Consider the following 23,414-nt stretch of genomic DNA (forward strand, 5'->3'; position numbering starts at 1 on the left):
TTTGTCTTTATTGTTCATTGTTGTTGTGATTTTCTCTATCTTCGGTGGACATATATTTTTATAGAAAGAGAAAAACCAGATAAACTCTTCCCATTTGGCAGGCGTTAGCGGGGGCTACAACTGTGATCTTGAGGGACTGAGAACCCGGGCATGAGGGTCAGCAGGGAGGCCTGTCAGGTGAGGCCACAGTGGCCTTGACCTCGAGGCTGTGTCCCCAGCTTTCTCTGTGTCACCTCAGAGGTGCTCTCCATGCCTTTAGCTTGCCGCCTCCCCGCATCCTGGGAACCCACGTGGTGCTGCTGCTGAGAGGGGAGGGGCGCTGCGGGAGCGGCGGGACGGTGAGGACAGCTCCCTCTCCGGTTGTGCTTCCAGGTGAGCCCGGAATCGTCCTCTCGTCTGACGACCACTGCTGCACCACCAGCCCGCGTCCCTTATCTGGGCCTGTCACCGTGGCACCTCTCAGCAGGTAAGGGGGTGACTTTGCTCTTCAGGAACTGTTTCTCTGGAGAGCAGGAATGTGGGGTCTGAGTGAGACTTGCTCATCAGGATCCAGCTCTGCACCCCACCCTAGGGGTGGTCATGCCCTGTCCCTCACCAACTTCCATGGCTGACTTGGGGCCGTTAGGACACCTGAGTGTAATGATAGGTACAGTGGCACGCACTTCTCAGGAGTTCTAAATGCCAAGTCCCAAGCCAGGTCCAGACCACAGCACTGAGGGTAGACCCGCCTTGCCCTGGCCCCAGCCCAACTCCATACTTGCTAAGTTGAGAGCCACTGGTGCACCCTCCTGGTTACCTGTCCGTGTGAGTGTCTCCTGTGCATCGCGGAAGGAGGAAATGCCTAACCACTCGGCACCAGCGGAGGGCCCTGGCTTTTGGCTGTTTTCCTTTTGCCTCATCCTCCCGAAGGCCAGGCATGGAGTCAGTGTCCACAGGAAGTGGCAAGAGTGTTTAGCTTTGTCGCAGTTGCACTTCGCCCCAGCCTGTTTCCCTATAGCACATACAGGCGTGTGGACAGGCATATGTGAGGTCATGTAGTCCGGCAGAGTAGCAGCAGAGGCCGGGGTGTGGTTCAAGTGGAGCCTGCAAGGCCCCTAGCTACAGTGGGGAAGCATTGCTCTGAAGCCTGCTCACAAGATCTGTCTGGGAGGCTGAGGCAGGAGAATCGCAAGTTAGAGCCCAGCCTGGACAACTTAGCAATTTAGCAAGACTCTGTCTCACATAAAAACTAAAAAGGGCTAAGGATGTAGCTTAGTGTTCAATCCCCAGTACAACACAAAGCAAACAGAACGCTTGGTTGTCTGTAGCTCTGGTTGGCAAAGCCATTTTCTTCCCATGCCAGCTGTCCCTGAGTGACTTCCCAGCCCAGTGGGACCACGCCTCCCTCCCGTCTCTCTCCCAGATCAGGCATGGTTCAGGGTCACTCCGGGCTGAGTTGGTTTCGGGAACAGAAGGAACAAGCATATGGGTGAAGCCCTCTTCCTGCCTGTGTGGTTGGGTTACAGATGCTCCCAGACTTCAGAGCCCCCAGCTACTCCCACTTCTCCGTGCTGGGCCCAAGTTCCCAATGAGATGAACACATCCTAGGCAGCTCTGACCTGTCTTATAAGAAGCCTTATTTTTTAAAATCACCCATGCGAGAGAGGAAAAAAAAAAAAAGAAATTGCCATTGTGCCATTGTGCCTTGTTTGGGCCAGGAGTGGGCTCACCCATGGAAAGTTTTACCAAGAGATGGCCTGCACACCAAGGTCCTGGCCTCAGCTCCTGCTGCACTCTGTGGCTTGGGAGCCATTGTCACTCATGTTGCCCTTTCCGGTGCCCGTCCTCAACGCTCCCACTTGGATCATCAGGCCTCCTCCGAGCAGTTTCTCACTGGACGGGGTAACGTGATCCAAGGCCTATGCTCTCTTGGGGGACAGGTAGCATTACAATGTCTTGTCTTAGTCACATGGCAGCAGTATGTGTGAGGTCATGGAGAATTTCCTTCCCTTCTAGGAGAGCGGATTGGCTTGGACAGAGAAGCCGTAGGTGATGGGACACAGGCAGGGCGGGATGCGTCTGTCTCACCCTTGCTCTTGAGAGCTGCACTTCCAACCCTGTGCCTGTGGCTGCTTGCAGGGGCTGCAGAATGAAAGAAAACATGTCCAATAACAGTACCACCAGCATCTCCCAGGCCCGGAAGGCTGTGGAGCAGCTGAAGATGGAAGCCTGCATGGACAGGGTGAAGGTGAGCATGTGCAAATCCTCCCCCTATTCCAGGGGCGGCTGAGCCAGGTGCCATTCATCCCATGAGCACCCAGCCGCCCTCAGCAGGGAGACATTTACAAATGCTCCAGTGTTCTGAGCATGCCCAAGGGTTAGGAGGATTAGGAACGATGCAGAACACGGAGTGTATGACTTCCAGAGAATAGATGCTCTTGGTCTCAGCTCTGTTTAATCACATTGTCCTGCCCATCAGCAGAAAGCAGAGTTGGACCGTGTGATCAGTCACTGGTGCTGTGACTCTGAGGCTATAACAGCACCCTGTATTTTGAAGGGGGCACTGCTGGGGCAAGGCACTGAGCCATGCCTGTGTGTGTGTCACACCTTCCTCGGAGGAAGGTGACAGAAGGTGCCAGCCACCAGGCATGTTCACTGCCGAGGGCAGGTCCTTTGACACAGGAGAGCTGCAGCAACATGAAGCTTCCGTTTCTCAAGCTGCCACTTAGAAGCGAGTGGGAGACCAGACAGAGCGTATGGCTCTGAAATGTCCCCGGGCTCATGGCTATAGTAGAGTCGGAAGAAGCCCTCTCAGGAACAGCACCCGCCAAGTGAAGGCCACTGTACGTGTCATCTTTCGGGACATGGGGTCTTGCTCAGGCATCTGGGATTGCCAAGGAGAATCCATGGCAGTGGGCAAAGCCAGCTGCTCCTCCCTGAACGCTCTTCCCTGCTAGAATTGTTGGATGACAGCAGCTCACCCCTCTGTGAGGGTAGTTATTCTTTCCCTGGAGCTCTGGGGTGCCAGCTCTCCAAGGGTGCAGAAAACTGCACAGAAAGTGATGTGCGCGTATACGGAACTGGGAGGGAATGCTGTGGGGTGCAGACGACCTGCATATCTCCATCTTGCACATACTCACCCCGGCTCTGCAATAGTTTGGATCTGGAGCATCCCCCAAATGCCCACATGTTAAAGGCCTGCTGGGACCTCTAAGAGGTCAGGCTGCTGTCCTCTTCAATCTGTGTGTCCTGGCCATGAGATGAATGGCTTTGCTTTTCCCGTACTTTGTCTACTTAGCATATTCTGGGATTTCCAAAACTGGGAGCCAAAATAAACTTCTCTTTTTAAATCGATCATCTCAAGTATTTGTTAGGATAACAGAAAGGTGGCTGACACGAACTGCAGATCAGGTGTCAACCATTGGCAACAGGAGTCACTAGGCAATATAGGAGGTCACCACCCAGAAAACGATTTAAAGCAGAGAGGGCAGGGTGCCCATAGTGGAAAGGGACTTAACCATATGCGCTGCAAGGATTCTGTGCTCCAACAGTGCAGACAGGAGAGCTCTGCCAAGGGGCGAGAACACGGGGAAGCCGTTCCCAGGCTCTGCTGTCAGGTGAGAGGAACATCACCACAGTGGTCAGACTTGTGAGCGTTGACTTTGTGGGCTGGCACCTCCCTATGGCCGTGTGAGCACCCAAGAAAGAGCTGCCTGCTGTGCTAGGCTCAGCTTTGGGCAGCGGGAGAGGGGACACCGTGCACACAGGCACAGGCACAGGCACAGAGCAACCGGGTGTCAGGCTGAAGCCATGGGGTCACAGGTATTTGAGGTGAACCAGACCAGACCTGGCTGTTCTGTTTTCTCCATGACCCGACACACAATAATTCCTTTAACCACCCTCCTCTCCTTAGATGTTTCACTTATTTCTAATTTTGAGTGTTATATTTTAAGAAAGTGCTTGGAAAGCCCGTTCGTGCATAAATTGTTTATGTCTGATTGTTTCTTTAGGATAAATTCTTAGGGACTGAAAATGGCTTGTTTGAAGAATACGTACACACAAAGCATTTGAATCCCTATCAGAGTTCTCTGTGAAAACTGGTACCAATTCATATTCCTATTGTCAGTAAGCACATCTTTTCCCCAAAATTCTTTTCCAAAATGCCATTCTTTGGGGCCAGGGATTTAGCTCAGCAGTTCAGTGGCCTGCCTTGCAAGCGCAAGGACCCGAGTTCAATCCCCGGTATCAAAAACAAAACAAAACAAAACAAAATACCATTCTTTATGTCATACTAATTTCATAGATAATCATAATGGTACTATAAATAGATAACATTTATTGAGTGCTTACTATGTGCTGTTCTGAACAATTTTTATTAAACTCACTCAGTTCTCACAACAGTCCTATGAAGCAGGTGCTGTTTTTGTTTTGTTTTGCTCGGGTTCTTGTGCTTTCCAGCAGGCAGTGGCACCACTGAGCTAAATCCCTGGCCCTATGTGCTCTGTTTTATAGAGGAAGAAACTGAGTGCTGTAGGCAGTAACTTGCCCAGCCAGATAAAGCCACTGGGCAATAACGATAGCTCAAGGATAGTAAACCAGGCAGGCCCTCACTTCTCATTATCATGTCATCTCTCCTCTTGGTTGTTGGCACCTCTTATGGTTTGGTTTAAAATGCCCCCAGAATTCTTACATGTGCAAAGGTAGGGGCCTTCAGAAGATGACTGGGTCATGAGGGTTTCTACTTCATCCATGGATTAATCCATTTAAGAGGCCAGAATTTAATGACATTATTGAGAGGTGATGGAAACTTAGAAGGTGGGGCCTAAGTTAAGGTGGGGTCAGGTGAGCGTGACCTTGGGCACTGTATTTCTTTAATTAATGAATGTTTGTAACAGAATAGTGATGTTCATTTTGGGGAATTGGCACTGCATATAACATATCTTGATCATTTTCAATCTCTTTGTCCCTCTCTTTTTCCTCCACCTCCCCTAATCCAAAAGTCTACCTCCCATTTTCTATCATCTCTCCTTTATTTCAGTCAATTATTTACTTGTATTTTAGGTTTCTCATATAAGAGAAAACATGATATTTAACTTTCTGAGTCTGAATTGTCTCGTTTAGCTTGATGGTTTGGAGTTCCAGCCATTTTCCTGTCAATTACATGATTTCATTCCTCTTTACAGCTGAATAATATTCCTCTGTGTGTGTCTATGATTTTCTTTATCCATTCATCTATTCATGGGCATCCAGGCTGTCTCCACAGTTTAGCTATTTTGCATTGGGCTGTTATAACATGAGCATATATGTATCGCTGGAGTATGATGTTTTTAATTCTTTCAGGAATATACCCAGGAGTGGTATGGCTGGGTCAAATGGTATTTCTATTTTTAGTTCTTTGAGGCATCTCCACACTGATTTCCGTAGTGGTTGTACAAGTTGACATTTCCACCACGGTGTAGAAGGGTTCCTCCCCTTCTCAACCCCATAAACTTGCCAGTATTCGTTGGGGGAGTTTTTTGTGTGTTCTTGATGATAGCCATTCTGACTGGGTGGAGATAGCATCTCAAAGTAGTTTTGTTTTGTATTTCCCTAATGGATAAACATGTTGAACATTTTTTCATATACTTATTGACTGTTTATACTTCTTTTGAAAAGTGTCTATTTGAAAAGTCTCTTCATTTGCCTGGTTTTTTTGTTGGATCAGTTGTTGTGGTGTTTACTTCTTTATATGGTCTAGATATTAGATCTCTGTCAGGAGAATAGCTGGCAGAAATTTTCTCCCATTCTGCAGGATGTCTCTTCGCTATTTTGATCATTCTTTGCTGTGCAGCTTTTACTTTGGTGTAGTTGACTCTTGCTGTTATCTCCTCTGCTGTTGGGGTCCTATTCAATAACTCTTCACCTGTGACCATGATTTCAAGTGTTTCCCCTATGTTATCTTCCAACAGTTTCAAAGTTCTTGGTTTTATATTTGGGTCCTTGGTTCATTTCAATTTGGTTTTAGTACAGAATGAGAGATGCGGACCTACTCTCTCCTCCCGTGTCTGGCCACTCTTCCCCAGCTCATCACTAGGTCCTCACCAGCCAGGCCAGCACCTGTGGTCCCCTGTGTTCTGCCCCAGCCCATTTCTCTGGAGTCTCAGAATCACTCCAGGTAAACTCATCTACAGCTCTTCCTCTGTGCATCTCTGCCTGAGTTCCTGTTCTGTGTATCTAGGAACCTGCTAGCCAGTCCCCCGAAGCTGTAAAATCAGCACGTCTGAAACAACTTTTATTTATATTGTCTCATTCCATGATACTACCGCCTACCTAGGCTCACAACCAAGAAATTTGTGTTGCCTCTCTTCCATCCTGCATATCCTGTGTAGTTCCAGATTCTACCAGGTTTGCCCCCTGAATATTTCTAAGGTGGTTCCCCCTCGTCTGCATCTGTGGTCTCCTGGCCGCTTGCAGAAGCCACTCTGTTTCTAGGCTTTGCCCCTCAGATCCATGCTCTTCCTTTACTCATTGCTGATCTTCTCTAATTCTCCAACACCAACTGGGAGCTCAACAGTTCCGCCCAATTCTGATGCTGTATGGGATTAGCACAGACCCCCAGGCTCAGGTTCACAAGACTGTTCCTGCTGCAGACACCAGTTGTAAGTGGGGTACCCAGACTACCTGCACTTCGTGCAGATCTGCCTAGAAATGCAGGGGTTTCCAAGAGTCTCCTTGCCCAGGTTATATCATTCACAAGAAGGACTCATAGAACTCAGGAAATTGTTTTGCCCACATTTACTAGTTTATTACCTAGAGTACCACTCAGGAGCTGCCAAATGGATGAGATGCATAGGACAATCTATGGTGGGATCATGGCACACATCTTCCATGCCTCGTCTGACAGCACTGTCTCCCAACCCATGCTTTGGAGTTTCTATGAAGGCCTCATAATTGATTAAATGGTGATTGAACTCTTATCTCCAGCCCCTCTTCCAACCTGGAGGTCAGGGAGCAGGGCTCAAAGTTCCAGCTCTGATCATGGCTTGTTCTCCCTGGCCACCTGCTCCCATCCTGGAGCTATCTCGAGGTCACCACCCACCAGTCATTTCGTTAGCTACAAAATCCACTCCTGTCACTCCAGAAACTCCAAGGATCTTAGGAGTTCTGTGCTAGGAACTGGGGACAAAGATCAAACATTTAATATTTACCACAATCTAGTATAACAATGTGACCATGCATTTCTGTTCTTAAAAAACTGCAAGAGAAAGAAATGTAAATAGTTTAGGACTTTCCAAGCCTGGACTTGGAGGCTTCCCACCTACTCTTCTGGGTCTGGAGCTGATATCTTTAAAGGGTTTAAGGGAAAGGCATCCCCAGAGGAACAAAGGGCCCACCCACCACAGACTGTTCTGGGTACTGGAATGGGGAGTGCAAGAAGCTGTACATTTCCGGATGTGCCTGTATATTTGTTCAAATTCATTGTCCTGTGTTGTGTGTGTTGTAGTTCTTAAAAAAAAAACTTTGCAGTAGATAAAATATTAGAATCATTCACATGATTGAATTTCTAGTCCTCGGGATTAGACCCAGGAGCTTTGCACTGAGCTACATCCCCAGCACTTTTTATTTTTCATTTTGAGACAAAGTCTTGCTAAGTCACCGAGTTACCCGGGTTTTCCCTCATTTGTGATCCTCTTGCCTCAGCCTCCTAGCACACTAGGATTATAGGTGTGGACTGCCACACCCAGCTCACATGACTCTTGGTTCAGCCCATTCATTACATTTAGGGATTATTAGTGCTCCCTTGATTAAGAGATTAAGGGTTCATTCCTTCATACTCCTATCTATGTGTCTATACCCCTACTTTCTTCATCAGTCTTGTGGATGTGCCGTGCTGTAACATGACATCATATTCTCTCTACCTGGACAGAGTGTCCTCCTCTGTCTGGAAAATCCCATACATCCATCATGGGCCAGTTCAGAGTAGAACAGGCCATGACCTAGGAGTCTCCACATGCAGCCCACCTGGCTCTTCACAGAGGCAGCTGCTCACCTCCAAGCAGGGCTCAGCCAGAAACCCAAGAAGACTTTCCACTGTGAAGACGGGCCTGCTGTTTGGGGAGGCGGTGGACATCTTTGCAGGGAACATGCTAAACAACGAAGTTGATCTGTGACTTCTCACTGCCTCAGATTTTATCTGTCACCTCCTCCGAGAGCTACATCAGGGACAGCCTTCCAGCACAGCTGTAGAGAATCTTCAAACACTGCTCTACTGTGGGGGAGGGGAGGGAGAATCTATCTAAGCTGTCATCAAGCAAATAGCGTACTTGATTCAGAACTGCCCCCTTTCAAAGAATAAGAGGTAAAGGGAAATGTTATGTAAATATTCTGAAAAAGAAAAAAAAAATCAAGAATCAGACTATGACGTACAAAAGGCTAATGAACCATTCACTTAGGAAGCCTTCCTCAGAAAGCTTCAAATAACTGCTTTATACTCTCAGAAATATGTAAAGCAAACAAAATCTAGGGAACGAGCTCAGAAGAGAGATAGATGAGTTGAATACAAGGTAGAAAAGCTAAGCAAAGATTGGCAGGGGAGCACCGTTTGGAAGGAGCGATGAGTACAGCACATGTTACAGAAAACCAAATTGGCGGTGCTGAGGACAGGCTCAAGTGACAGGGAAAATGATGAAGGGTCAGATCAAAGCGGTTGGAAGATGACAGAAATCAAGACTGACGATGGCGTCTCAGTATTTGGAGGCCGATGCTGTGGCAGAGAGAACAAATAGAACAGAAAACACTCAAGGGTTTCACACTGAAAGGTTTCATTAAACAGAGGAAGACCTGAACCTGCCGATCCAAATAGCTTGCCACACCCCAGGAAATAAGTGATAGGAAATGATCAACCCTGAGACACATGTGTTGGTGAGGGTCCTTGACCTCAGAAGTAAAGAAGTACCTACCCTCTGCTATCACCAAAACAATAAAAATAGCAAAAACCAAAAAAAAATTTTTTTACATAACATAAAAGAAAGCTCATTCAGTAGACAGGCAAAAGCAGCAACCACTTAGGACAGGGCACCTAACTTTTGTTACTTTATGTGTGTCAGGAACTTGAACGTTCATAGCAGCCCCAAGTTCACAGCCCGTGAAAACTGAATCTTAGAGGTGCTATCAGAGGACACGAAGGCACACACCCAAACCCCGAGGGCTGCCACAGAGCCACAGGCCCTCACCTGCAAAGGAGGGAGGCCTCAGAGTGGACACATCGCCGCAGGGTAGAAGGTGGCAGCCTGCAGAGAAACAGCATCTGCAGGGAACTCTCCACCCAGCCAATGGGCCATGTGCACCTATGGTGATGTAAACATATTCCCAGTTATGCAGAAATGTAAACATAACACAAATACATGCTGCTTTTATTTAGCAAAATTAGTTTGTTTTATACAATGGACTGTCAGTAAAGGAATACAGATATACGTAATTATATTAACTCCCCACCTAGCCAGTTTCCTCTCAAGCACAGCTGAAGGTCTTTTTTTTTTTTTTCTTTTCTGATACTGAGGATTGAACTCAAGGCCTTTGCACAGAACTATATCTTCATCCCCTCTTTTATTTTTTATTTTGAAACAGTCTTGCTAAGTCCCTAAATTGCCCAGGCTGGGCTCAAACATACAGTCCTCCTGCCTTGGCCTCCCAGAGTGCTGGAATTATAGGCATGTACCACCACACCTGACAGGTTGAGGATCTTGGTCATAAGAATCATTGGTTAGGGGCGGGGGATTTAACTCAGTGGTTCGGTGTGGCCTGCCTTGCAAGCGCAAGGACCCAAGTTCAATCTCCAGTACCAAAAAAAAAAAAGAGAGAGAGAGAGAATCATTGGTGAAACTGGAGGTTGAACTTGGTCTACATAGATCAGATCAGTTTTGATACCAGGTCCAAATCAGTCACAGAAACATTCTTGGCATTTAAGGCATCATATGCCTGTTTTGTGCTTTCTAAAGGGATTTGGGAAAGTTCATAGAATTGACGTGAGAGTCACCTTCTGGGAACAGCTCTCAAAACTGCTGCTGCAGAGTCTCCTGGGGATCCCACTGCAATTGCCAGCAAGCACTGTATGCTATCGCTTGTAACATCACCACTCTGAACCAGGAACCCAGCCTTCTAGTCAGGGCTTTCATTGCTTCCACCAGAAGAAAAGCTCCTACTCTCTGTCTCTTGGGTCCTTAGTCAAAGATGTGTGTCTGATAAAGGTCACATGCTTGTGCTCAAGTTGCAAGGGATTCTGGGAATGCACATAGTTCACATTTTTAGATCCTATTAAGAGAAATCATCTTTTTTCCCCATCATGGGACACGGAGATAATTCCTCCAACTAGAGAAGGGGTTCTATTGCTAGGAGATAAGATAGGAAGAACTCTTAAAATTCAGCAATGAGAAAACACATTTAAAAATGGACAAAAGATCTGAATGAGCATCTGTCTCACCAAAGATGATAAATGAATGGTAAAAAAGTATGTGAAAAGATGTTCATCATCAGTTTCTCTAGAGAACTGCAAGTTAAAACAATGAGATACCACTACACATCTACCAAATGGCTAAAGTCCAAGACACTGACAATAGCAAATGCTGGCAAGGATGTGGAATGATGGAGGCCTCTTGCTGACAGCCGCTTTGGCAGTTTCTAAAAAGCTAAACATAGTTGGGCTGTACAGTCCAATCACACCAAAAATACGGAAGGTAAAAGATTAGGAAATATCAAGAGATGTAAATACATGAGACCAACTTATTGCTTATATTATCTAGTTCGTGCACCAAGGACTGGGAAGGACATATCAAGTTCATACAGCTTACCCATCTGTCCCAATATTTCCTCATCTTGTGCTTTATAAAGTAAGTACATAAAAATTCTTTATCTAGAATAGCAAGGACACTTTCTATAAGCATCCCTCGTGAAACACCTCAACAAAGCCTGAAAACAGAAATAGCGCAGATCCATTTTTTACACAAACACACTTAATAGTGGCAGTGGTGGGGAATATGTGTCAGTATCAGGAACCTTTTGAAACTCTCTCCTTAACAACAGAATAGACTTTGAGAATGCCATGTATAAGTGTATAAGACTCATGACATAAAAGGGCGTAAAAGAAGACTTGACTAACAGAATAGCTTGTTCTACAATAGGCAGAATCAATATTTTAAGACAGGGACCCTCCCTTTAGCTCAGTGGTTCTGCTGCTTGCCTTGCAAGTGGAAGGTCCCGAGTTCGATCCTCAGTACCCCCAAAAAATTATACACACACACACACACACACACACATAAATACACATACATGAACACTTTCTCTATATATAGATTGAGTATAAGAATAATTAAAATTCTATTTTGGCTTTTGGGGAAGCAAACTAGGTTATTCTAAAGCCCAGTTAGATGAAAACTATCTGAGATCATATTTTTGCAGTACTGGGAATTGAATTCAGGGCCTTGTGAATGTGAGGTAAGTGATCTACCACTTACTTAGCTATACTCTTCCCCAGAAGTTTAAAAGAAAGTATATATATTTGAGGAGGAAGACACATAGACATTTCCTACCATGTATTAAAATATATAGAATGTGCTGGGCATGGTGGTGCACACCTGTGATCCCAACATTTGGGAGGCTGAGGCAGGAGGATCGCCATGAGTTCAAGGCCAGCCTGGCTACATAGTGAGTTCAGGGCCAGCCAGAACTACAAAGGGAGACCCTGCGTCAAAAAGCAAACAAAAAAGTGTACCTTTGAAGATTTTTGATACTGCTTCTAGAGCAGACAGATCAATGGAACAAAGATATCTCAAAAATAGACCCAAGTATATTGGGAATTTGAAATATGACCCAGATAGCATCTCAACTCAGCAGGGAATAGATAATTAATAAATGTTGTAAAAAGTCATCAGCACTTGGGAAAATTTGTTGTATTGTGCTGTCAGAGTACTAAGGACTGGGTGGCTTAAACAAGAATTTTATTTTTTTCATATTCTGGAGGCTGTATGTCCAAGATCAAGGTGCCAGTAAAGATTTGTGTGTGGCATCCCTGGGTGATAGATGCTCACTTCTCACTGTGTCCTTACATGACCTTTTTGTGTGTGTGCTTACAGAGAGAGAACACACACACACACCAAGTTTCTTTTTATAAGGATCCCCATTCTATTAGATTAGGCCTCCTTTCTTATGACTTCATTCAGCCCTAATTTACTTCCCTGAAAACCATGTCTTCAGATGCAGTCTTGGGGAGACATAATTCAGTCCATAACGTGGGTCAAATTTTTAAATATAGCAAATGAAACCATAAAAGTATTTGGAAAATAGGAGTAGATGTTTTAATACTATGAGTTTGAGAAAGCCTGTCTCATCATATCCTAAACGTCATAGTTCATAAGGTAAAAGTGTTGACTGCATATCTTTAATTCTGCTTAGTAAAATTCTCCCAATCAAAAGTAAGAAAAACATTTGCTAACCATAAAACAAAGTTAATTTCTGAGAAAAGGAGCTGTAAAAAAAAAGCTCTTTTTTTCCCCAAATCATACAAGCAACCTGCAAATAGGCAGTTTATAATGGAGATGTGTGAATGCTCAATCACAGGAAGAGGCATTTTCCTTTGTGAAGAGGATAAGAAATGTGGCTAAAAACCAGCACTGACCTGCTGAGCAATGATGGTTTCCATTCTTGCAAGTTCAGGGTCCCCCACCAGCGATGCAGCAGGGTGTACAGATGTTGTACTATTGGGCATAGAAGTGGACACAGTCTTCCCAAAGGGCAGTCAAGGTGTGTGTCTGTGGCGCATGCTGTCTGACCCAGCATTGCCACTTCTAAGAATGTTTCCTAAGGAGGCAATCTCACAAGTAACAGAGGGCTGTACGAGCATTATTTAAAATGTCAAAAAATTGAAATAACTGTCCATCGATAGGCTTTGGCCAAGTGTGTTATGTGGGGACAGTGCTACCCTGTGTTGCTGACATGACAGGGCTCTGTGTGCATGAAGGGAGGGGCACCTCACAGAGCAGCGTGCATGTGTGTACACGTGTGGGTGGATGACGTGTGCCAAATTTTACCAACAAGGGATGAGATTTTTACTTCCATCTTTATTCTTTAAAAAAATGTTCACACCTATAACCCCGTCATACTGGAAAGGTGCAGCAGGAGGATCTCAAGTTGAAGCCCAGCCTGAGCAACTTAGTGATTTAATGAGACTATCTAAAACTGCAAAATAAAAAAAGGCTGAGGATGTAGCTCAGTGCAAAAGGCCTGGGTTTGATCCCAAGTACCACACACACACACACACACACACACACACACACACAGACACACTCGCGCGTGCACACACACACAGAGTTCACAAACAAAGATTGCTTATTGTCAGACTGTAAAGCCATTTCAATGGCATTCTTGGGCTGGAGATTTAGCTCAGTGGTTCTGCCGCCTGCCTCACAAGCACAAGGTCCTGAAATCCGATCCCCAGTACCAAAAAATAATGATAATAAAGGCATTTGTCCTAGGAGTCGCTTCTGCTGAGGAGCTGCCTCTACCCAGAGCTGAGATTCCCCTGCTTCCTCTCTTATACATCCTGGGTAGTATCTGGGATTCTGGAAGGAAGGGTGTGTTGTGCTGGGAGCACCTGACTGTGCTGGGCAGTGAACAGAAGAATCCTCACTGTTCCTTCCTCTCAGATGTCACCACCACACTATAAGCCTCAAACAAACCGTCTCACACCTAAGAGTTGCTTTTTAAGCAAATTGAACTACCTGCACATGCACTAATCATGTTTATAAACTCTTTCTCTTCCTCATTTCTCTAGGCACTAATATAGCCAGACACCAGATATGGCCAAGTTTTTATGTAGTTACTCTACATAAAGATCATAACATGTATTCAAGCTTCAAGTGTAAGTGACCTTGGGATTTTCTGCCCCTTCATCAGAGGGAACTCTCCAGACCCCATTTGTGGAGCTAAGTGGGAAATGTCTGGAAGATTTCTGGAAAGGGCCTTTGGGCATCCAGCTCTTGGCTTCTACACATTTCTATCTGAGCCAAAGTTTTTTCTCATAATTCTTCAAACAGATATGTCTTTAACACATGTTTTACCCTTAATTTTGTCTAGCACTTTTCCTAGGAGTCATAAGCAGTAACACCAGAGTGTGAATTCTTTTGAAAGAGCAAAATGTGTTTCCTATGGTTTTGTTTTTTCCAGAATATAAAACACACATGGTTAAGTTTATGAAGCCAAACCAGAAACTTCTAAAACCAATGCCAATAGTTGTTAAGATAGAAGAGTGAGGCTGAAAGGTAGAATGTAGAAGATTGACTATGAGGGCCGGGAATTTAGCTCAGTAGTCCCGCCGCCTCCCTCCCAAGCGCAAGGTCCCGAGTTCGATCCCTGGTACCAAAAAAAATGAAGTTGAGCAAAATCAGGGAAACCCTCGTGTTCTGACTGGTTGCTCACAGTCCACTGAAAGGTTTTAGGGAAGTCCAGGTACAGATAAAACTAAGACACCGCTGAGTATAAAGATAGGAAGAGCCAGGCATATAATTGCAGCACTAGGGCGGCTGAGGCAGGCGGATCACTGAAAATTCAAGACCAGCCTAGGCTACATAGCAAGCCCCTGTCTCCAAAAACAAAACAAAAATACAAAACCCAGCTGCTCTATGCAGGTGACTGCTGCTGACTTCATCCCTGTCGTGAGGTCCCAGCACATGCCCGGCACTCTATGGAGACCCCACACCAGAAATGGAGTCAATGACCTTTGAGGACGTGGCTGTGAACTTCACCCAGGAGGAGTGGGCTTTGCTGGATAACTTCCCAGATGGGCTACAGAGCTGTGATGCAGGAAAACTTCAGGAACCTGGTCTCGGTGGGTAAGGGGGCGTCATTCCTTGAATTAGACACTTCAAGAACAAGTATTCTTTGCCCATCAATGCTGTTGAGAGATTTTCAATATTAAAACAAGGTGTTTTGGAGCGCCACGGATGTAGCTCAGTGGTTCCACACCTGCCTGGCAAGCACAAGGTCCTGAGTTTGATCGCTGGTACTGGAAAAAAAAAAGGCAAGGATGAAATTTTATTCCGAAAATCTAGGCTACCTTACGACAGAGCAATGTTATCGAGTGGTCAGAAACCCTATCTGTGGGCAGCCATTCTCACGTTACACTTCCCTTCATCTGCACAGAAGGATTCACGCTGGAGAGAAACTTTACGAACGTAAAGAATGTGGGAAGGTGTTCAGGTCCTCAGGTGCTCTTTAAGTACATGAGAGAACTCACAGTGGTGAGAAGTCCTGTGTGTGCAAGGAATGTGGAAAGTCATTTGCACATTGTACTTCCCTTAAACTGCACAGAATAATTCACACTGGAGAGAAGCCTTACAAATGTAAAAAAGCCTTCAGAACCTCCAAACAAAAAGACTCACAGTAAAGAGAAACCTTCTAAATGTAAACAATGTGGGAAAGCCTTCAGTCACTGCAGCGCTCTACATACACATAAAATAACTCACACTAATGAGAAGCCCTGTGTGTGCAAAGAATGCAGAAAACGTTTGCATGTTGCCATTCCCTTAAACTGCACTGAAGAACTCTCACTGTAGGAAATCTTACAAATGTAAAGAATGGGGGAAGGCCTTCAGGTCCTCGAATGCTCTTCATGTACATAAAAGAACTCACGCTGGTGAGAAGCCCTATGTGTGCCAGAAATGTGGAAAAACATTCGCATGGTGTACTTCCTTTCAACTGCGTGGAAGAATTCATACTGGAAAGAAACTATGAAATGTAACGAACATAAAAGATCCTTCTTTTTTTAATTTTTTTGGTACCAGGGATTGAACTCAGGACTTGTGAGGCAGACGGCAACACCACTGAGCTAAATCCCTGGCTCAAAAGATCCTAAACATACAGGACCTCACAGTACAGGGAAACCGTATGAATGCAAATATTGTGGGAAAGCCTTCAGATGTTCCAAGTACCTTAAAGTACAGGAAAGAATTCAGACTGGAGAGTAACCTTATGTCTGTCACAGCCCCACCAGCATTTGCTGTTGGTTGATTTCTTGATGGCAGCCTTTCTTTCTGGGCTGGGCTGGGACATTTGCATCTTTTGAATGACCAGTGATACTGAACATTTTTTCGTATGTTTATTTGCTACTCTAAAAGAAAAAGAACACAAGTTACAACGTGTCCTTGGCACAGCCAGGAGTGTAGCCATAGCAGTTTGTATAGGTGTGGGCTTTTCACTGGGTCTAGTCTGAACCCTGTGCAGCCACCTCCTTAGTCCATCTTCCGCTAGTTTCATGATTTAGATATAATCGTTTTCTCTGATGTTCATCCTCCTTCAGAAGCATTGTTTGCTGTGACGTAGACTTAACAGAAATTAAGTGATTCTGATGCTGACTTCCTGAAGTCATATTCAGGAATAAATTCATCGCTAGGGGCCAGGAATTTAGCTCCAGTGGCACTGCACCTGCCTGGTCCTGAGTTTGATCCCCGGTACCAGAAAAAAAAAAGTACATATTGTAAAAATAAATCATCACCTTCAAGGAAAGGGTCCGCATCAGTTGTAGAAGCAGGATCAGATAGAAGGAGAGCAGCCTTTGAAATAAACCAAAGAATAGGACAGTGTGCCAGCACAGGAGGGTGCCAGGTACATCTGGAAAAGAAAAGGGCCTTTCAAGTCCAGAGGTTGTTTGGGTCAGGGCACCGTGAGCATTGCAATGCCTTGATCAACCTCAGAGAAACATCCTCAGGTCTACTTCTAAACATCCTTTCCTTCCTTGCCAAAGGCAGCAAAGAGTGAGGGAGTAACATCCCCTGTAGGTAGGATAGTGTCCTTTGCATCATTCAGCTGCTCACCAGCACATTCCACTAGTAGAAGTGAAAGCTCTGTGCCCGGCTCTGCATCCCTCCCAAAGGACACAGCACCTGGTGCCTAGTGCCTCACTCAGGATGTGCTTCTGAGCTCTATGCTTCTCCCTAAGAGAAGTAAAATGTGGAATCCCCCTGGAGTTTGGACCTCAGGGCAGGGTCCCTGCAGTGTTCGATCATTCACCTCACTAGATTCCAACACCCTACACATTATTCTTAGTAAACTTTCAGGATGCCTGAATTATGGCTCTCTTAGTAAAAACTGGGAAATATTAAAACTGAAAGGTGGTCCGTCAGGCAAGACTTTGGCCAACATATTGGAAGGGTCTGTTTTTGACGAGGTCAAGGGTAGTGTGGGTGGGTCATACTCAAACAGGCCTGTCAAGGGGCCATCTAGTGACAGCTCTTCTGTGAATTTGGTGACACTAACCCTCTTTCATGCATCCTAGACTTACCTTCCAATATTCAATCAACTTCTGATGTGGGAGAAAAAGTCCTTTATGGTGATGATAGTGGCAGACCTGCAGTTATGGATTTGGCCTTATAAAGGTCAAAGGGAGGTTGCTACATTTTTCTTTGATTCACACATATGTCCAATCACTGCTCCCTCTGGTTTCCGCCTTTAGGTATAACCTCACCCACTCTCAGCTAGATGGTGTCTTGGCTAGGACCCACTGGGTGAGCAGAAAACCCTCCCCACTCAGGCCATTTACCAATGACAGAATTGCCTGTGTTGATCTGGGATCTATTGCACGCCATCCTGTGAAGGTATCTAGGGAGTGCCTTAGGAACTGATGTGCTGGTCTCAAATATTTTGAATGTAACAAGAAAAAAAAATTCACAAGAATACACCCTGCAGCATTTGCTGAGAATGTAGAGGTGAAGGCTACACTTGACATGTCCTGAGGGCCCAGGGGGGCCAACAGCTCGTGATGTCTGTGTGAAGTAGGCACCACGGCACCATGCTGGCTCTTAACCATGATCCTGCTTTGTTTTCTGAAGTAGAGGAAGGAACAGCCAAACCAACAAAGATGCTCTTGATTCCAAATAGCATTGTTTGGTAGTCCAACGTCGCTGAGAAGTAGGTACGGATCTGTGTGCTTTAGATGCACAAGATAAGTGTGGTGGGTGTCACAGCAAGAATAGTAATTATGTCATCCGTCTTGTCATGGAATGTGACTATAGTAATTGCAACATTCTCTCCCATCATTGAAGCTTGTAATTATAGTGCGACTAACAGGATTATGTGCTAACTTAGGCTGTTTTAATCACATCTTTTACTCTGAAACGCAATGGAAAAATTCCACAGTTGTTCCTAGGCTACTGGTTCTTTTCAACATCTGCTGTCCCGTGACTCTAACAGTGTGATCCTGAGGCAGGAGACGAGATGCTCAGGGCATTTCATCAGAACAGACTTGAGATGTAGCTGGCTTGAGACTTGATGAGAAAATATCAGTAGTGAGGGTGTTTCCAGTTTTCTACCAGAGTATAAATTTTTGTCTCCAAAAGCAAACTATTTTATGTTTTTTTGAGGTGGCAGATGTTTTGTGAAATCTGGTGACTTCTGCAACCCATATTTTATAAAATCTCCAACCACAAAAATCAATCTAGGAAGGAAAAAAATCAGTCTAGGGCTCATTAAGAAAATCCTCACACCAGCCTAGGGAACACCTTTAGAGTAAACCCCTGATGTCACACAGTGGGTCACTTTTCACATGTAAGGCACACAAAGACACATGAAGAAGGTCATTGCTTATATTTATATCTGCTGATCCCAATACAATAAATGCTAACATTTACCCACAACACTTTGGCTATACAAGAATAAAGGGGCTTTGAACTCTGTGAAAAAGAAGTCTGCATAAGGCAGAAGACTCTTATTTTTTGGTAAGATGACTACACTCCATTAGGCACAGTAGTGTATATGTAGGCCATTATTTTTGGGGTAAATGTCCCAGTCTCTTTTCTGCAGCTGTGGCAAGATCCCACAGACTTGGTAGTTTATAAGAAAAATTTATTCCTCACCATTCTGGAGGCTGGAAGATCTACCTAGCAGGGCCTCTAGACTGCATCATAACATAGCAGAAAGACAATCATGAATCATGGGTGGACAAAAGAACAAAATCAGACATTCTTCCTTTTCTCAGGAGCCCACTCTAAGATAACTAACCTGTTCCTGCCGTCATGTCCTTGACCTTTTCACGAGCTGGAAGCCCACATGGCCTATCTACCTCTTAAGGATGGTTAGGGAATTGATCATGTTAAAGTATGCTGTGACGCTGCCTCACAGGCTGCATTCTCCTGGTACATCTTGGCTCCTAAAATGACCTCATGCCCTTATCTCTGGTTTCCCTTCCCACCAAGGCCACAGTGGTCCAGGAAAGTTAAAACCTGTGTCTGCAGGACTGGACCCATGAAAGCAATCTGGCCTGTGATAGGTTAAAAGTAACTCACTCCTCATAAATAAGCAATAGCCCACCCCAAAACTGATAAAAGGACCTTCCTTTCTTTGTTCTCTCTCTCCTTCTGCTTCTTCTTCCTCCTCTCTCTCTCTCTCTCTCTCTCTCTCTCTGCCTTCCTGCCTCCTGCTCGCCTCCCTACAATAAAAATCTCCTGCCGGATCTCTCGGTGCGTGAGTGGCCTAATTGGGAAGGGGCACCCGAAAGGGCACGCGAACCCCCTTTCAAGGATCCCACTTGTAAATCCTGTTACAATGGCAGTTAAATGTCACTGTCTTCTTTGGAGGGACATTCAAACTGTAGCGGTTCTGTTTCAGCAATTCTGAGTGCACCTAGAAGATTAATATACCATGGATGCAACCCAGGTCTCCACATTTGATCTCAGCCAGGCCCTTGCTACTCTGTCCCAGACTTTTCTGTGCATTCATTCCTGTGGGTCAGGTGTGCACACAGGGACACAGAACCCAGGGGAGTTTAGTGACAAACAAGCAAATGCAGCTGTGACCTGAAATAGCAACAGAAGGAGGCTATCTAGGAACAGCTTGTTTTCTTGAAAGGAAAATTGTGGCATCAAGTACAGTATCTCCTTTGGGAGGCAACAGGAAAATTCCTAGCAGAGGTCTGCTTAGAGCAGGCAGGTCGAGACGTTCACAGCACTGTTGCCGGTGTGTTGCACACTGGGCTGGAAGGAAGAGGACACACTGGTGGGAGAGGGACTGGGGCCCCACCGAGTTCCCCTCTCCTGGACTGTCCCCCAAAGCCCAGCATCTTTGAGACCCCTCCTATGCATGGTTGTGATATACTGGTCTACAGTGTAGCAGCCCAGGGAGACAACCTTTCAAGGTTGGTCTCAGAATTACACTGGCCTCCTCCACCCACAATGGATGGTGCTAATCATGTGTACTATTGAGCTGACCAAGAGGAAGCTGCTATGAAGAGTGATCATTCAGCAGGCTGCCTTCTGAGCGCAGCAGGTAACGCAGCAGGGCTGGGTCCCTATCTCTGCATCAAGGACAGTCTACCACATGCGGATTGTAATGGTGGCTTCCTTATTTCTGTCTTCTCAATTTGTTCTAGAAGGCAGAAATTTTGCCTTGCCTCCTCTCAGTCAACCACAAGGTAAGTACTCAGTGCACACTGCTGAATGAGATAAAGCCGTTGATAGAGGATTCAGAATCAGCTGGAGCATGGCCCAAAGACGAAACGGATGGGAAAATGGAAAGTAGGACACTGGATCAGCGGTTGTGGTTGGTAGTGAGCTGAAGTGTCTTAAATGAGCACCTCGTAGGAGGCCCCAGGGACCGAGGCCCAGCAGTCCAGGAGGAAAGGTTGCCTCCATCACTGCAGCTCTGCACCGGGGCCTGGAAGTGGTGCAGTCACTGCCAGAAAGGTCACCGGATAGGTTCAGCGGCCACGCTGCCTTGGTGGCCCTGGGGAGAGCCAGCAGGTTCTGCACCTCTAGGCCTGGTGGGCAGCCTGGAGCGGGGAGGGAGGTCAAGACTACGACAGTCGGGGAGCACTGCGCCTTCTCAGAAGCGGCGAGTGGGGCGTCCCACGGCCATGTGCCGAACACGTGTGTCCGTCATAGCTCCGTGGCCTCAGTCACTTTCTCTGCTCCCATGTTCCATCCCTGTGGTGGTGTCCCAGGTCCCTGCAAGCTTAGTCCTTCCTTGGGCCTCTGCTCATCTGAGAAGTGCCGAAGTGTCTTGTCAACCACTGCAAACTTCAAATGCTTTCGTTCAACCTAACATTGTTTGGGATTTAAAATACTGACCATGATGCCATTAAAGGTAGAATCATAGATTATGTAAGTACAAACAAGCTTAGAGATATTTAACTCTCCTAAATGTTACTATTAAGAAAATAAAGTTCAGGAAGTTGATTTCCTTGCCCAAGGTAACACAGCTAGCTAGCTGAGGGGTGGAGGTGAAGCAAGAAGCCCGAAATTCATTGGTGCCCGTTTCTCCATTCCACACTCCCGACAAGTATAGACTTAGTCAAGATTTGTACTGAATATTCACTGAACTTCTAGTTGGTTTATCTGAGGAAGAAAATTCATTCCATGATTCTGCTGGAATGATTTCTAGGTTTTGTGAATGGTTCTGGGCTGGGAATCAGAAAAATCTCGGTAAAATATTGGAGGATGAGCCAATTAAAAAACCCAGAAGGGAATATGTGTGGCTTGCCTGGCTGGTGGCCTGGAAACATTTTTGCATACACTCCTGGAGTGACTCTGTCTTTCTGGAGTAGAGGAAGCCACTGATGCCAGAGCACTGCACAGTCTGCTGTGAATCCCCCTGCAGGACTCCTGGCAGGCGGCTGAGCTAACACACAGGGCTTTCATCCACACCTGGAGGGCAGTGAGTGAGTAGATCCAGCTGGCAACTTTTCCCCCTCAGTGAGTGCATCTCTGGGCTGCCACCTCCCACCCAGGTCTTCCTCTGGACTGGTGCTGGGGACGGTTTGATGCACCGTTGTCGTGTGTCATAAGTCTAGAAAGAAAACGGGCGGGGGCTCCTGGTCCAGAGCAGCTTGCTCTGCGGGAGTGGTCACCCCAAGTTAAAAGGTGTGTGCTTAATGTATGTAGTACACAGAGCAGCGGAAGAACAAATCGTGTCGTGGCAGGAAAATGGATGGACCTGGAGATCATCATGGTAAAGTGAAATAAGCCCGACTCAAAAAGACTTCTGCTCTTTGTGGAAGACTGTTAGAGGAAGGAGATCGGGGAGAGGGAGGAGGAAGGGCATCAGAGGGCGTGGGAGTACCAGGAGGGATCAAAGTACATTACAGGTGTGTGTAAATCTGCCAGAATAAAGCCCACTCGTTTGTGGAAATAGTATGTACTACTAAAAGCAGATAAGAAAAATATGTATATTCTTATAAAGCAGCTAAATGTATGTTGTATTGAGAGGGATAAAGTCTTTCTTGGTCATGAGAATGGACTGCAGTAAAACAACTAATAATAATAAATCACACGTGGACTGGGGATTTGGCTCAGTGGTTCTGTGACTGCCTTGCAAGCACAAGGGCCAGAGTTTGATCCCCGGTACCAATAAATATAATAATAATAATAATAATAATAAATCACACTGGTTTGGACAGGGACAGCATTCTGCATTATTGTTTCAGAAACAGCTTAGTAGAATCATTGTGAGGCCCCTAGCCTGATACCTTACCCCAGCTGGGAGTGTGACAAGGACGTCCGACCTTTGGGCCAGCTCCTCTGCCTCCTCTGGGTGACCTAATCTCCCAGGGCGTCGTGTTCCGAGTGTCACCTCCTGGGCTCGCACCAGCTCTCTGCAGCCTGGGCGTGGCTGTCACTGTCCTTCCGGCAGCGATGCGTCCATCTGTGAGCAGACCTCTAATGGTTCCTCTGCCGTGACCCTAGGTGTCCCAGGCAGCAGCAGACCTCCTGGCATACTGCGAAGCTCATGTGCGGGAGGACCCCCTCATCATCCCAGTGCCCGCGTCAGAGAATCCCTTCCGGGAGAAGAAGTTCTTCTGTACCATCCTCTGAGGCCTTCAGTGATGGACCACCTCCTTTTCTGTCTGTGGAACCCCCATAAAGATAGTGCATGCTCTTGGACTAGGGAGCCCCCATGGCAGGGCTCAGTTCAATTTTCATTGTATCTGTCATGGTATTCAATTGCTTTTTTTTTTTCTTTCATTTTTGTTATTTTCATTCATAGCAAAGAAAATAGACATTTTTGTGGCCAAATAACTATGTGCTATGTAAAAATAAGTATGGGTTTAAGAGTTTACAGTTTTTAAATGTCAATTCTCAAGTTTAAGTACATCAAGTTAATCAATGTTAGTGGATAATTTATTGAGATGAAAAATTGTGCCCAAGTAGTCACATTGACAGCAATTCTGCACCCAGTGACAGCTTGGGGACCAGCCAAAGTGTGTAGATAGGGTTCTGTCCAGCAGCTCTGAGAGTCCCCATGTGTGACACTTCCATCATCCTGTGAAAAAGGATTAGCCTGTAGGATGGGAACAACACAGGGCCCTCTTGGGCTCCAGAAGGGTGGCCCCTACCCTGTAGGAACAGGCTACAGTGTCACAGCTTGAGGCTCTGAGCCTTGATGCGTTAACCTGTTTAACCTTCCAACAATAAGTTCAT

General features: G+C 45.9%; 1 protein-coding gene across 2 annotated transcripts; it reads left to right on the top strand.

Moving 5' to 3' along the window:
- Positions 1 to 294: 294 nt before the first annotated feature.
- On the top strand, positions 295 to 23,402 carry Gng4 (G protein subunit gamma 4). 2 transcript variants are annotated; one of them, XM_010621978.3, is made up of 4 exons: positions 295 to 466; positions 1,996 to 2,024; positions 2,119 to 2,227; positions 22,680 to 23,402. In XM_010621978.3, the coding sequence occupies exons 3-4, from the start codon at positions 2,129 to 2,131 to the stop codon at positions 22,806 to 22,808; spliced, it is 228 nt and encodes a 75-aa protein (XP_010620280.1). In that variant the 5' UTR covers positions 295 to 466; positions 1,996 to 2,024; positions 2,119 to 2,128; the 3' UTR covers positions 22,809 to 23,402. The 2 variants fall into 2 exon arrangements, with proteins under 2 accessions (XP_010620280.1, XP_033617739.1); XM_033761848.1 differs by lacking the exon at positions 1,996 to 2,024 and having other exon boundaries at positions 296 to 466.
- The last annotated feature ends 12 nt before the right edge of the window (positions 23,403 to 23,414 follow it).

The sequence above is a fragment of the Fukomys damarensis genome, unplaced genomic scaffold (genome assembly GCF_012274545.1).
Source record: "Fukomys damarensis isolate Sample0158 unplaced genomic scaffold, DMR_v1.0_HiC HiC_scaffold_10, whole genome shotgun sequence".
In the NCBI taxonomy this organism is placed as follows: domain Eukaryota; kingdom Metazoa; phylum Chordata; class Mammalia; order Rodentia; family Bathyergidae; genus Fukomys; species Fukomys damarensis.